The 15176-nt window shown below is 42.2% G+C and overlaps 1 protein-coding gene across 2 annotated transcripts in view; it reads right to left on the bottom strand.

The window, feature by feature from the left end:
* Positions 1-6145, bottom strand: part of TRPC6 (transient receptor potential cation channel subfamily C member 6) — a 111787-nt gene extending 105642 nt beyond the window's left edge. For both annotated transcript variants that reach the window (XM_074916664.1, XM_074916675.1), the window contains exon 1: positions 5920-6145. In XM_074916664.1, the coding sequence (XP_074772765.1) occupies positions 5920-6062 (143 nt within the window). In that variant the 5' untranslated portion in view covers positions 6063-6145. The remainder of the gene's footprint in view (positions 1-5919) is intronic.
* Between the last annotated feature and the right edge of the window lie 9031 nt (positions 6146-15176).

Raw genomic sequence — 15176 nt, 5'->3', positions numbered from 1 at the left:
TCATGCAAATTTAACAAATGACGTATTTACATGGAAAGCTTCCAGTTTTATCAAATTAGGTCCCACAGGGAAGTGACTTTCATTCGTTGAGTAACTACGTAAGAGTGATCCACAAATACATCCTTTTCTTAAGAATGGGTAAAAATAAACCTACAGAAATACTCCAATGTGTCATGCAAAATCAGTTATAAAGTACTAGCATAGGAAACTGTTCAGGTAACGTAGGTGACCAAAGGAAGCCCACTGTTAAATTAGTGAGCATATGCGGTGAATACAAAAGTACCAGACAACTAAACCCAACAAATCCCACAGGTCTTCACCAAAAACAAACATACATGGTTCAATTCATCTCTGAGAGGTAGTTTTCAGACTGTATACCAGTTTCTGCATAAGTTCACTGTTTTTCAAACATCTTGAAGCATAAAATGATCTGGTAGAAAACTCCGTCTACAGAATACCATGTCTGCTCCAGGGATGTGCCAAAATGGAGCATGTTAAAGACCACCAAACCAGCACCTATCCCCAGCCAGCATCGTGCACCCTACAGACTGAGCTGCACAGGTAAGCTAGCACAGTACTCATTAGCAACAGACCTCAGCTCTCCAAGGTGAAACAAGTATTGTTGGTCTGCTTTGCCACTCTTTTAAAATAAACCTTTATTGAATGTCTTACCCCCAAAAAACATGGTTATGGTTTCTCCTTTCCTCGTTTCTGATGAGGCAGGAAACATCAGACCCCATGACTGATTTTTTTTACTAATTAACCTCTCAGGCAGAAATATAAAAATAAATATTTTTCCTTTTGATTGAAACAAAATATTTGTTATCATTAATTCAGATTTTTAAAAGAAATGTTTTTAGGAAAAAAAAAAAATAAGTGTATCTTTAGTTCAAAGTGAAGCATCTCTTCTAGATACTTGTAAAAAATGCAGAGGGAACTAAAAGCTGGATTTTCTGGGGCTTTGTAATAATGGTGATGTTCTTTTACCCAAGACCTGGGGATTGAATTTGGTCACCCAAACTATGATTTATTATTTTTTCCTGTGCCCAGTAGAAAGTAGCTCCATTAGTTCTAATTCATAGGAAAGTGTTCAACCCACTAAGCTATAAAAGGGAATGACCCCCCCTCCATACTAACTCTTCTACCTTTTTGCTATCAAAAAACTATTGCAATGTATTTTCAGAGGACATAGCATCCCAGCAAAGAGACTAGCTATCTGAAACACAGCTGCCACAATTGCACAGTACTCCCTGAAGAGATTATGGCTAATGAAGAGTCTGGAAGATAATTTTACAGGTCATTTCAAGCAAGATAGTTCAGGCTGGAGATAAAAATGATGTTATACCAACAGCAGAAACTGTTATATTGCAGGCAAAAAAGAAATTACTAAACATATTATTTAACAAAGAAAGGACTTTAAAGTACGCATTGAGTTTGATAGTACTGAGAAACACTTGATCTGAAAACCACAAAAACTGAGAAATAATCTATGCCTCAAGGCAGTTACGCACATCAGAACCCTTTTTTCCCCCCGTTTTAATCTGATAATTTGTGTGCCTCATTTACTTTACAACTGACATTTTTCATGCAAAATTATCCATCCTCACATGTATAAGAAAACAGATTTATTTTTCACAATGCAAAATATTTCAAAGTATAAATAAGCAATATAACCAGATGTCTAACCGAATTAGCGTATTCTCACTAGCTCAGTACGCTGACAATCTGTTCTTCGATAACATTTTTTCAGCAGGGAAATTTACATACAAGTACTATCACTTTCCAGTCCCACTGCACATCAGCACTCAGATTTGGGGTTAGACCTTAAAATGCACTTTCCATCCTGTTTTAAACTACAAAACCAGGCTCTTTGCCAGTAAAATATTTGCACAAGAACAACAAAAAACCCACATTTTTTTATTTCAGGAGGCAATCTTCTGACATGCATGACGCAATGTATTTTTTGGCACATTAGGGACGAGCCTTGATGACTAGATAGGAGGACTACTAGAAAGAAAGTGTTTACTTGCATATGATTGCTAACATACAATTATTAAATTCTTAAAATGTAGCCTCATCCTTTGGAAACCATTTAATTACAAATTTTTCAGATAGCCTGAAATGTGGTTTTCCTACCAAAGTTTCTGAATTCAAAAGAAAAGCAAGATTTTTCAGCACAGAATCCCATTCAAATTCCATTTTGCATCATACCACAAATAAAGGTAAGAGTCTTCTATACACTTAGTGCCAAAAGACTGAGTGACCCCACCTGGCACAGCTGCTGAGCCCAAGATAACCTTGTTGAATTCTTGTTTGCAACAAAGGTAGCGTCTACCTTGGACAAATTAAAGCTGTTCCTCAGAAAGAGTGGTACTGAATTCACACTCATTCAATATCATGCACATTGTTAAGCACGAGTACTGAAACTCAAAGAAATCCTCAAATATATGAGTAAGTCTGTCAGGTCTCTTGCTACTCGGAGTCATTAACATTGACAGATCGGTATTTCAAATATTTGTCCAATTTACAGGTAATTTAATATTTAAGCACGCTATACTGTCTCAGCCTAAATGTAACAGAATAACCCAAGCAGCACAGCTGAATTCATTGACACATCATCAAGCCAGCTGGGTTGATCAGTAACAATTACTCTGATTTTTTAATATGACCATACTATTTTACAATTAATGAATCATCTGAAAAATCACCTGGGAGTAAAAAAGAAAGGCAAACTCAGTGTCTTTGATTAAGCAGACTTTTTATAACTTGCTGTTATAAAAGGACTGTATATCAAGGCTCAGGAGTAACACCACTGATAGATAGGCTGTATAGATAGACTAGGGCTGTAGCTACAAATACAAGAAATAGTTCTCTTAAAGTGGTTATTTTAGAATCCAGCCACTATACCACTTAAAGGCAGTCACAAAACAACACATGAAAAACCCGTTCTACAAACAACGTCAGCATTAGCACTAAATAGCAATAACGTCAGCATTAGCACTAAATCACCACTTGAGGAAAAGTATTCCTTGTTATCAGACTCCTTTTCAAGCGACAGTCACATGCCATGTTACACCACTAAGCGTGTTACCCTCTCAGTAATGTTTAAAATGAGGTACACTTGAGCTTTTTTTGGACATCAGCTGTACTCTGCATTACTCTTCTGCATTAATCATCATCACACAAGATGTTCCTGGGGCATTTGCATGTGCAAATGATGCCTATCATTTTCCAGTTAGTTTAAAAAAAATACCCTTAGTAATAGGATATACCAAAAAATACTCTAAGTGAAATGTAAGTGGCTTCAGTTAAAACATTTAAATACACCAACTGATGTAATCTGGAGGGTTATTTTCTTGTGTTTGCATTCAAGCGCAGACGCACCACTCAATCTCAGGGGACACGTAGCTTTATCTCAGTGGATGGACCCACAGCCCCCGTGGTTTAGACTCATAATCCAATGGGCACCAAAGATTCATACACAGACTCATGGTACAGCATCTAACAGCATGACCAGCTCCCTGAGCTGCCACATTTCTGGAGAAGTAGCTAAAGAATAAACGCTGACAAAACAGGACAGACAGATAAGGCACACACACCGAGTCCAAGCAGATTCACAGCACATGAAATACTGATTTTACATCATTTATCTCTCAGGGTAACACATGCCCTTCAGCAGCAGCATCCTCAGGATCTCCAGAGACCTTATGACTTTACAGATACAAGGTAGGATCCATATAATACTCTCTATAATAACAACATGATTTAAGGATTTTCAAATAAAGTAGAGAAAAGTATTCTTACTGCATGTAGATGACCAAGATTAGAAAAGCATATCCTAAACACTGGCCATCTGACTATGTTCTTGGCCCTTTGAAGGCCACCAGTAAAATTACTGATTTCTGTCTGAAAAGCCAGATCTGCAAAATATACCTAAAAGAGGTGGAATTCAGGCAGGAAAATTCAAAACCTGTACTTAGTAATCACCACACCTTGGAGGAGCCTATACTCACTGCATTCATCCCTGTCAGCCAAGGAAGTCCTGCAGTGGTTGCATGTAGGCATCATCTACATGTGGAGCCTGTGAAGTGGCTCCTTTCCACACCCAGAGAAGCCCTGAATGACAGCTTCCCCATGCCTCACGTGCATCTAAAAAACTAGCACTGCCCACTAAAGAACCCTTTTTATTAGCAACTATACAAATTAGAGAAGGGGCACGTTCCTCAAATTTATACCTGCCATGCATATCAGGTAGCTTTTGTCTATTCTCTCAAAGACTGATGGAAACACCTTCTACCAGGAAGGGACTCCAGCCAGGGTCCTGGACCTACCTGTACCACAGAACCAGCCATCTAAGGCTTTGACATAATTGGATATATATTCCTGCATTTAGTGCTGTCCTAGTTCTACAAAGTATAACAACTTGACTAGGACCTAGGCTTCCCTTATCGCCACTGTGAGATGACGAGAGGCGATCTCCACACTTGGGTGCTGGACCAAGAGCTACTAGCACAGGCTCATCCTGCTGAAATGAAAATATCAGCAGCTCACAAACCTCGCAGATTTTAAGAGATGCTTTGAATCACTTACGCAAGATGTACTGTCTCATAGCTGCACGACCATTCTGAGTAAGTACGCAGCAAAGAACTTCAGAATTGCCATATTAGTTCAGAGCTGAAGCCCGTTAGCCAGAACCAATCTTTGAACTATCATGAGGTTTTTCTTCGGAAAGCATTCATTAGGCAGATGCATTCATATATTCTGAGGTGGGGTTTAAGTCCAATGTGCAATAACGGTTACATGAGTGTACTGAATTAGTACTCTACAGAGACACTTAGGGAACAGCAATACAGCAGTGAATTCTGAAAATTTGTTCTTAACTGTGTTTATAAATAAACGCTGTGAGTGTTGCTATTTTCCTTACTATTATTCCTTTCCTAAACCCAGGTAGTTGGCAAGTGGCTAGTGAGTCCCTCACGGATAAAACAGCAACAACCATGAGAGGTTGATAACTGAAATTTACCAGTTAAGCAATAAAATAGAATTTGTACAAAAGAAAGCACACATCTTCTGGTAATCACCTGAGATTTTATGACGCATTTTGCATTTCTTAATACCCATTTTCCCCCTCTGTGGGACAGCTTCTCCTCAGAAGCATTAACAAGTGGTAATTATAGAAGTCATGCTGACAACACATAACCAGAGGGACGCTGTCAACCCTGAATGTCAACTGACCTGGATGTTAAAAGTTGCAGTTCCTGGAACCTTTATAGTTTATGCTTCATTTGGTCTCTGTTGCGTATGTTCTTACGCCCTACTCCAAACGATAACTATCCAGCAAGGCTTAGAGAATGAAATCAAGCGAGGCTACACATTTTTGACAAAACACAGTAATGGAATGATTACGGGTTTGTGAACACGCCTGTAACGTGCCCCCTCTCTGTGGGAGCAGCTGATGGCAGGAGTTACAATTTCTGTAACTATACTAAGCCCATTAGGTGCCGTTAGTTCAACCACAACCGTCCTCGTCCGCAGCACTCCCCACAGCAGCCGAACTATCCTCCGCCTCCCTTACCGCGGGGCGCCTCGGGAGGAGACCTCTGCCAGCCGGGCACGGGGGGCTACTGCTGCTCCTCCGTCTTTCGCAGACCCCGCTCCTCTACCGGGGCGGGCGAGGAAAGACGAGCGAGTCCGCGGGGCGGCTGCCCGGGAGCGGACCCCGCCGCGGGCTCTGCCCCAGCCGGGGCGCAGCGGGCGGGCAGCGGCACCTCCCGCCGGCCGCGGCAGCCGGCCCGGCCCGGCCCCACGCCAGCACCTGTCCCGCCGCCGCCTCGCCCCCTCCAGCGGGAGTGAGAGCAGAGCCCGGCCCGCTCCGCGCCCGCGCAGGGAGGGACCGCGGCTCGGTCCGGCGGGACTCACACGGGGTAGAAGGCGTAGGGCGGCAGGGCGCTCTCCTCGCACGGCTCCGCGTCGAGCAGCAGGTAGTCCTGGCTGTCGTTCCGCCGGGCGCCGGCCGCCGGGGAGCTGCTCTTCCGCGGGGCGTAGGGCTGCGCCTGGCTCATGATGTCCCGCGGCTGAGGCGCGCGGACGCGCAGCGGCTCCCGCAGGGCGCCGCGGAAGCGGCGCGGACCCGTCCGGCGCGCGGCACTGCGGCTCCGCCGCCTCCCAGCGCCGCGTCCCCCGGCGGAGCGGAGCGGAGCGGGGCGGAGGGCGGGGGGCAGAGGGCGGGGCGGCCGCCTGCGCGCCCCGCCGCGGGGTTACTATGCCAACAGGGGCCGCCGCCGCCTCCGAACGGGGGCCGCAAAGTTTGCGGCGCGTCAGCTGGCGCGGCTGCCCCGGCCGGCGGGAAGGGGCGGGAGGTGGGAGGGGAGGGCGGCGGGCGCCGCTCGCCTCCGCCGGGGGGCTGCGGTGGCCCCTCCGCGCCGCCCCCCGCCCGGTCCCGCCGGCTCCGCGCCGGTCCCGCGCCGCCCGGCTCCCGCCGCCGGGCCCCAGCGCCCTGCCCCAGCGCAGCCGGCGCTCAGCGCCCGCCGCGGCGACGCCGTCTCACCTGCGCCTGCACGGCCCAGCCCTCTGGGCGGGGGGTGCCCCCCGCGCCCCGGAACGCCCCCGAAAGGAAGCGCCCCGGCAGGGACGCGCTCGCCCACAGCCGCCGGGTATCAAACGTAACGCACGGCCGTCTGACAGAACCCGCGCGAACCGCCCCCAGGAACGTGGCCGGTGTGCCCCGGCGGGGAGCGGCAGCAGGTCCTCTCGCGTCGTTCTGCCTTGGAAACGCAGCGGGTGCTGGGCTTGCGCCCTGTTGCTGACGCCGTTCACCTGTTTCACAGCAGAACTTGCTTTTATCACCTCTAATCATTTCAGATAAGGGCGGGGATAAAAGATTTCTTAGCAAAATCCCAATAGTTTTGCAGTAATAACACTTTAGCAGAACACTTAGATTTTTCAGTTCTGCTTCAGTGGTAGCACTTTGATGATGTTTTACTTGTAATAGCTTAAATATACTAAAGTAATTACAAACTTCTCCAGGAAAAAGTGGAAGGCACTGAAGAAACAGCATATGACCTGTAAGGCCTCTTTCACAGTAAACACAATGGACTTACTATTTTATAACGGAATATTTATGACTAAATGTCGTAAATGCACAGTTAAAAAATGAGTGCATCCAAATAAAATCTCTCCCTCGTCCTTAGCCATGTTAACAAAATGAAACTCTTGCCAGAGTTTGTATTCCAATAGCACACAGCCCTGTACCCTTCGGGCATGCACACCTTCCCCTAATTTGGTGATAAACTGAGAACCAACCGGGCAAACCCCAGCACGATCATTTGGAAAGCACGCAGGCGGGCTGACGCTGTCCATGCTCTCCACCAGCCTTTGCCAGACCATGGTTTTAACGACTGCCTGAGCCACTGAGACTTGTTTCACCAACCGAATTGCAAGAGGAGGAGATATATCAAGAGATCCACAGCTCACTGAAGTCATGCCGCTATTTACATGGTCCTTAGATGAGGGTTAGAAATACACGCAGTCAAAGGTAATTCCACAGTTGCTCAAATTTTTCAAAATTTCTTTTATCTTCATAGTTATGCCTCTTAAAATTAGACTCTAATGGGGTTTAGAAATCTTCCTTTCTTTAATAAACATTTTTTCTGTTAAAGAATATTTTATTTTAAATAGGTTTAGTAACAATGTTACCATGTGTATTTTCTAGCTCTCATGCTAATGCTTATTTCATATTACTGTAAAACCAGATATTATAACGTTATGTGCAAGCTTTGCATTTGAGAAATGTTCTGTGGATAATATCTCACATTTTTATTGTAAGAAAATTGTTTACTAGTAACAGAGTACTTTGTGATGGGAAGAATTTTAATGTGTTATGCTGCTCTTGTGCATAACCATTTCATTGCACTTGTCCTATTCTGTTTTGAACATATAATGCTTCTCCAATCGGTCTTTTTTGTATATTCCAAAAATACTTGAGGATATTTTTTTATTTCTCCATTTTATTTCAACTGCTCTATTTGATACTAGGCTAGTGTTTCAGATCTTCTCTTCTAGGTCCTTTTATATTTCCTCTTTTCTTTCTTGCTCACCCTCTGTTATACTTACTTTTTAAAAATAGTACCATCCTCCTTTGCCGATGGGTTATCAGATCCTTTGATTCCAGAGTCGGCTCAGCCACTTTCTCTGTTTTCTTCTGCTGTTTCCTTCAATCTTCTACTTACGGTTTGAATGCACCTAGGATTATTTCCTAGCTTCCCCATGAAACTTGTGCATCTCTGTCAACTTCCAGGTGACATTTCTCATGTTGTCAGGTGCTTCCCTTCCTAGATCCCAAGCCTTCTTTTGGACTTCATTCTTATTTCAGCCTCATAAGCTCTGGTACTGTCCCAGGCACTCTTACTTTCTCACCTATTCCAAACCTTCCACAAATTCTGAAGCCACACTCATAAGTTGCAGTGATGACTCTCATGGTTTCTTTCAGATCATACTGCAACAGTGGCACTAATGAACAGTAAAAGAAAATAATATGGTGTTCTTATTTTTGCATGCTGTGGAACTGATATACCATCAGAATATCAAGCAACTTCGACACAGAAGCCTACATCAGTTTGTTTAGTCACTGCTCATTGAAAGTTAACCACAAACAGCTGCTTCTGAGTATTTTTTAGCTGAGAAACATGGGAGCATTGCAAACTCTTCCAGTTTTCGGTCATCTCAGGTCAAGCTTTTTTATTCTTTCAGATTAACAGCACATGATGGTCATGGTCATTACTTCTGTGATACAGGTTGGCCATTTTGGTCCTTTGTGTTTCATAGCACTGCTAGCAAAATCAACTATAAAAAATATTTACAGAGAGACAACTGAATATGCACTGGACCATGTATTTTCTCTGAAACAGAGAAAGTACCTATTATCTTGGGAACAGTGAAGAAAACCTTGTCTTTTTGTATTCAGTCTGATGATAAATAAAGTATCTATGCTTTTCCATCCCTACAAGCTTGTCAGGTACAAATTACACCTAGGAAACCTCCTCAGTATGGTGCTGTTTTGTTTCACTTCATCAAGGACTGGTAGGAGTTAAACAACAATGTGATTTTTCAGATGGGCAAACCAAGTCATAGGAAAAAAAATCATCCTTGAAAGAGAAAAGATGCTGAGCTGAAATTCTGAATCTTTATAACTTGATTTATTAAAAAAAAAAAAAAAAAAATAGTTTCTTTCAATGTACTATAGCAACTGTCTAGTCCCCATTGACTGGTCACAGAGTGAAAACATGCAGCACTATATAGTGAGCCATAATTCTACTACATGCACACATTTTCTGAAGTCAGTGGATGTTCCAAGAATCACAAAATGATGGAAACCCTGGCTAAAGGTGGTGTGTCTTATGGCACTTACAAGACCTTTGAATGTATTTGTGTCTGAATAGTTCAGGATATAAGGGTGAACTTGCATCTGTTTCCTTCTTCGAGTAATAGTCTAGGGATGATGATCCATTTTGTAACAATCTGAATGCTAGTGAGGTTACAGGGAGATACTTTGAATGGCAAGATGCCGGGATGAAGCAAAGAGTGGTCCTTTACTTCTATGAGAGACAAGAAAAGAGATTCCTTTTGGAGAATGTAACTTTAACAATTAATTTCACTTCTTGCAGGTCTTTCCAACACCAAAATGAAATTTATATATTATTCTGGCTTTGCTGATGACTTGGTGTTTCTGTTGCAAAGGTAAAAAACATGTGCTATTTTTTAATGAATTACCCATTATTGGCATTTAAGCAGTATTTCATTAGATGTTAGACATTTAGGTAGTCCTGCAAGGAGCAGGGAGTTGGACTCGATGATCCCTATGGGTCCCTTCCAATTCAAGATGTTCTGTGATTCTATGATTTAAATTGCAAATCGAATTACAATGAAAATTCTGTACATGTTCTAGGAAAAGTTATCAGATCTTCACTGCAGTCTTTCCAATGCAGATATATATTTTAAATCAGAGTGAATACAGAACTAGACAAAAGAGCTATTTTTTTCCAAGCCTTTATCTGACTTGTATGCATAGTAATCTTTCATTCTTTTGAAATAAAAAAATCTATAACCCTGACTGATGATACAAAAGTAACAGTATTTCCCCGCTTAATATTTCCCTTATGTGCACCTTTTTTCTTACATAATTGAAAATACAGCTGTCCTCTCAGATAAAAAACACTGATGTATTTAGTGTGAAATGGAAGTGTTAGTTTAGAGCTAGCTTAATTGTTTTATTACAGACAGTGAGTTACAAACATCATCATTCACTCAATCAAGTAAAATGACAGATATTTCACCTGGAAAGATGAAAACCAGAAACTGTAAGTTCCTATTCCCTATACAGGGGCAAGGATGAGAGATGGAGTGAACTCGCATGACGAGTGACAGGCACATTGCTTAATGCATTACTAGAAGTCACTTGGGTACCATGGCAATGAAAGCTGCAAAAGAAACTATGCAGAATAGCACCGTACCATGATTCAGCCTCACTGAATAACTTAGATAAAGGTTATCTCTATACAGCAAAATATAGTTGCAACTGTATTGCTCACTTGCAGAGTAACCTAAACCTGTTTAGGAACAACAGGAAGTGGCAACATCAACCTGTACTTGTAGCCTGGAAACTTTCAAGGATAGATAGAATGATGTTTAGTTGTTCATGTTTAACCAACGTTTTGTTGTGAGATGGTTAGATTGCACTGACAAAGGTACTCCAGCACATGCCACAGTCAAAGTTTCCTGGCTCTGTTCTGCGCTGGGAATACTATCAAAGGTACCCTTCTGTGAACCAGGCAAGGGACGAGTCAGTGTCACTGAGCTGTGGCTAGGCGGTGTCACTGCTGTGCGTGTGAGCATCACTTGGAAAGAAGTATGCTATACAGTGAAGGAACGCTGTCTTCTTGGAGGTGTGAAAGATGTGTAACCTGCCTGCTGGAATTCCTTCCTACTGCCTAGTACAGAACTCAAGACTTGCTTTTATACAGCCAGCAAAGCCAACCATTGCTACTTTGTAGTTTTGTTGGTTCTCTCCATTAAAAATGAAATAACCGTTGTCAACTACTATTTCTAATCACAACTAGATTCTCTCTAAATGTGAATGAGGACAGAATCATGCTGTGCCACCAGGAAACCTTATCTATGTCTAAAAATCTTCCCTGGTGTAGTCTCTTCTGGCCATGATCCACCCTACTGCTTTACGTTCGGCTCTCATACCTATACTCCTTCCTGCAGAATGCTGCAAGAGCAAATCTTAATTGCTGTCAGAAATTATGGCTGGGCCTTTTTTCTGCAAACGACAGCTCGATGAGGAGGTGGGCTCAGATGGCTAGTGGATATTGGCACCCAGATGAGAGCACTAGGACTGGATCACAGAAACAGTAGAAATGTTTTCTAAAGCTGTCCAAAATGTCTTGGCTAGGAAGATTCTGGCGTGTGCAGGGCAGGAAATACTGAAGGACTTTTGAACTGTAATAGAGAGGGGAGAGAAGTAGGGTCTGCAATGAGAAGGAATTAATTTAAGGATATGTTCCTATCTGGACATCTGTACTCAGAACTCTAGTTGGGAAGGAGACAGAGATTTCTAGAAGCATTGTTACTGCTGGACTGCCAGGGATCTTCCTACCACCATCACTTACACATGTGTCCATGCACATGACTTACAGAATCCCACTCAGCCATTATCCTATTTTTTGCTGTCAGAAACATGCAATTCTTCTCTATACACTTTCACACAAGGTCTGTCATGCTACATTTTTGCCTTGGTTTGCATGGTATAATTAATTATTGTCAATTCGTTTTAAAATTCTGAAATGCACCAACACCCACCTGCACTGTATCTACACTGTGAAAGTCAATGCAAGTGAAATATTGTCATTAAATCCATTGCGGTTTCATTACACATAATTTTGTGGGGTTTGGATAAATACTGTGTTTCCAATCCAGTAGTCTGAGGCATACTCAAAGATAAAGAACACTAGTAGTCATCAAGCCCCTTTTCCCACTACAGATAATAAAATACTCCTCTGTATTATAAGTGAGTAGGAGGATATTTGAAGTCAAAACTAGATAGAATTAAGAGGAAAATATTTTGCTAGTTTCCAAAAAAAAGTGGGAAAGTTTTAACTTTTTTAGAAGGGTGTATATGTAAAGGGATGTTGGACCAGAGATCATGTATGTTCTGAAAAGCAAGAGTAATCTGACAGAAAACAATAGAGTTATAGAATTATTAAATCAATATAAGTGAGATCAAAATTAGATTTTTTCTTTTGTTTACCTTCTGTCATTACATTAAGAAATAAAATATTTTCAGTAACCCTACATCCTTTTACTGACTAACGTAAAAGCTTTTCTATACGGATTCCATGTTCACTCAACATCCTGTATTAACTTCTGTCTTGCCCAAGGTGTTCAAAACAACTTGTCACCTAATATCAAGAAGTAAAGAAAGCGATACATTGAAACCTTTCGCATAAATCCTTAACAGAATCAGTATGTGGTATTCACCTTGGAGATTTGACATTTAGACCTACCAATGTATAAAGGTTAAACAAGTATCATAAATAGTTACAAATAAATTAGAGCTTTAGCAAAAAAGGGGTTCTTAAAAATTCAAACAACTATTGCTGACAACAGTTGGGCAACCTGTTCCAGTGTCTCACCACTCTCACTGTGAAGAATTTCTTCCTTACACCTAATTTAAATCTACTCTCTTTCAGTTTTTAAACCACCACCTCTTTTCCTGTCACTACATGCCTTTGTAAAAAAGTTCCCCCTCATCTTTCCTGTAGCTCCCTTTAAGTACTGGAAGACGGCTGTAAGGTCTTCCTGGAGCCTTCTCTTCTCCAGGCTGAACAACCCCAATTCTCTCAGCCTGTCCTCATAGGAGAGTTGCTCCACCCTCCTGATCACCTTCATGGCCCTTCTCTGGACCCACTTGAGCAAGTCCATGTCGTTCTTATGTTGTGGGGCCACAACTGCACACAGCACTGCAGGTGGGGTCTCATAAAAGTGGAGATGAGGGGGAGAATCCCCTCCCTCGACCTGCTGGCCACGCTTGCCTTGATGCAGCCCAGGGCAAGGTTGGCTTTCTGGGCTGTGAGCGCACATTGCTGGCTCATGGTCAGTTTTCCATCCACCGATACCCCCAAGTCCTTCTCCACAGGGCTGCTCTCAATCCATGCCCTGCCCAGCCTGTATTTGTGCTTGGGATTGCCCCAACCCATGTGGAGCACCTTGTACTTGGCCTTGTTGAATTTCAATGACACACTTTGACAATCTGTTCTACCCATTGTTATTTCAGATCTCCATGAGCAGTCACTCTGTGTCCTGGTGCCAGACAGCATAGTCAGGTGTTTAATGGCATTTTACCTGGAGTTTCTGAAACTTAAACTGCATGTGGCATTGGTATGTGAACTAGCAACTGTGATACGGAGCACAGATTTTAATGTAATTCCTTCCCCTCAGTTTTATAACATTTCTGTTAATGATCTGTTTTGAGAAATTTGTTGGTTGCTGTAGTAATTAGCCAAAGAAGACAGGGTCTTATTCCCCTCATTTATTTTTCAAGTGCTAGGATTGCTTTCTAAAGCCCAGATAAATACAAACTGGAATATGAAATATTAAAATGTATTAGATGCTACTGGTCTGTACACAAGTGTTGGACTGTTACAATATTGTTTTGGGAAAAAAAATGGCATGACTTCAGGGTAGAAAACATGCAGCGTTTCTGTAGGTTTTGTGTGCTTGGTGTCATCATGGCTCTTTGGAATATTTCTCTGCTCCCGGGATGACAGATCTAGCAATCAGTGCACATCTGGGAGGGAAACTCATATGCCTTATTCCATGAGCACCAGCCTCACTGTTCTGGGCATCCCTGAGATGGCATAAGTGCTAGTGAATGGGCACTGTAGGGCTGCCAGATGGTGAAAGCTCAGTCTTTATAATCAGAGAAGATTGCTATCCTGACAGCTGAGGTTTTAGTTAAATGCATTAATACCAATTTTCACTAAGAAAAAGGATATTAACTCTGAAAAAAAATATAATATATATATATATTTTATTTTTGCCTTATTTTGCACTGTCTTTAGGAATCTATTACTCTCAGATGCAGAAAACTAAGTTTGACATATTACTTGGTCTTGTCAAATATGATCATTCTTGAAAGATTAAATTATAGGACAAGGGGTAATGGCTCTAAACTGAAAGAGAGTAGATTTAGATTAGATGTAAGGAAGAAATTCTTCACAGTGAGTGTGGTGAGACACTGGCACAGGTTGCCCAGAGAAGCTGTGGCTGCCCCCTCCCTGGCAGTGTTCAAGGCCAGGCTGGACGGGGCTTTGAGCAACCTGGGCTAGTGGAAGGTGTCCCTTCCCATGGCAGGGAAATTGGAACTCTGTGATCTTTAACGTCCCTTCCAACCCAAACCATTCTATGATTCTGTGATTATCCCTTTCAGAGGTTACGTCACTGACATATTTGCACAAGATGCTTATTCGTTGTGTCTGACACTGCCACCATGGTGTCACAAAATACTTTATACTGTTATTGATTACACTATTTTAGTAATTCACAGATGTCACAGGCCTCCGGTTTGACTACATCATAATGCATAACATTTGCCTACTACTCTTACATCATTGCACTTCAGGAATGGTGGTCACTACATAGCTTCTGAAATTTCTTTGATCCAGGCCAAACCACCTAGTTAAAAAAATTAGACTGAGTCATACACCTTTGTTAGATACAATTAATCTACTTCCACTGTTGAAGTGTGTTATATATCCTACACCGGTATTATTAGCTTAGCTGATGAATAGATTTAAGCTTGCTACCTCTAGGTTTGATATAACTATGACTTACAAGTAATGGTAAAGTCTAATGGTTTGAGGATTTTCTTCCATTTCCAAGAAGTAAGGGCAGAGCCCATAAAACAGACTGTGCTTTAACATACTTTCATTTTCACTTCAGGATACAAGACATGTCTTTTTGAGTGGATCACTGCCCTTTTGTAGTCAGAAAGTTTGCTTTGAGAATTTTTCTATTATTCTGTGAAAATTCTGATAGTATGGAAGGATTTAGATAACACCATAATGTAGAACTAAGAAATTTAAGGCACATACAAAATTGCTGCTGTCCATGGAAAG

This window comes from Athene noctua, chromosome 1, assembly GCF_965140245.1.
Source record: "Athene noctua chromosome 1, bAthNoc1.hap1.1, whole genome shotgun sequence".
NCBI classification, from domain to species: domain Eukaryota; kingdom Metazoa; phylum Chordata; class Aves; order Strigiformes; family Strigidae; genus Athene; species Athene noctua.
The sequence above is the reverse complement of the archived record's forward strand: the minus strand, read 5'-3'. Positions and strand labels throughout refer to the sequence as shown.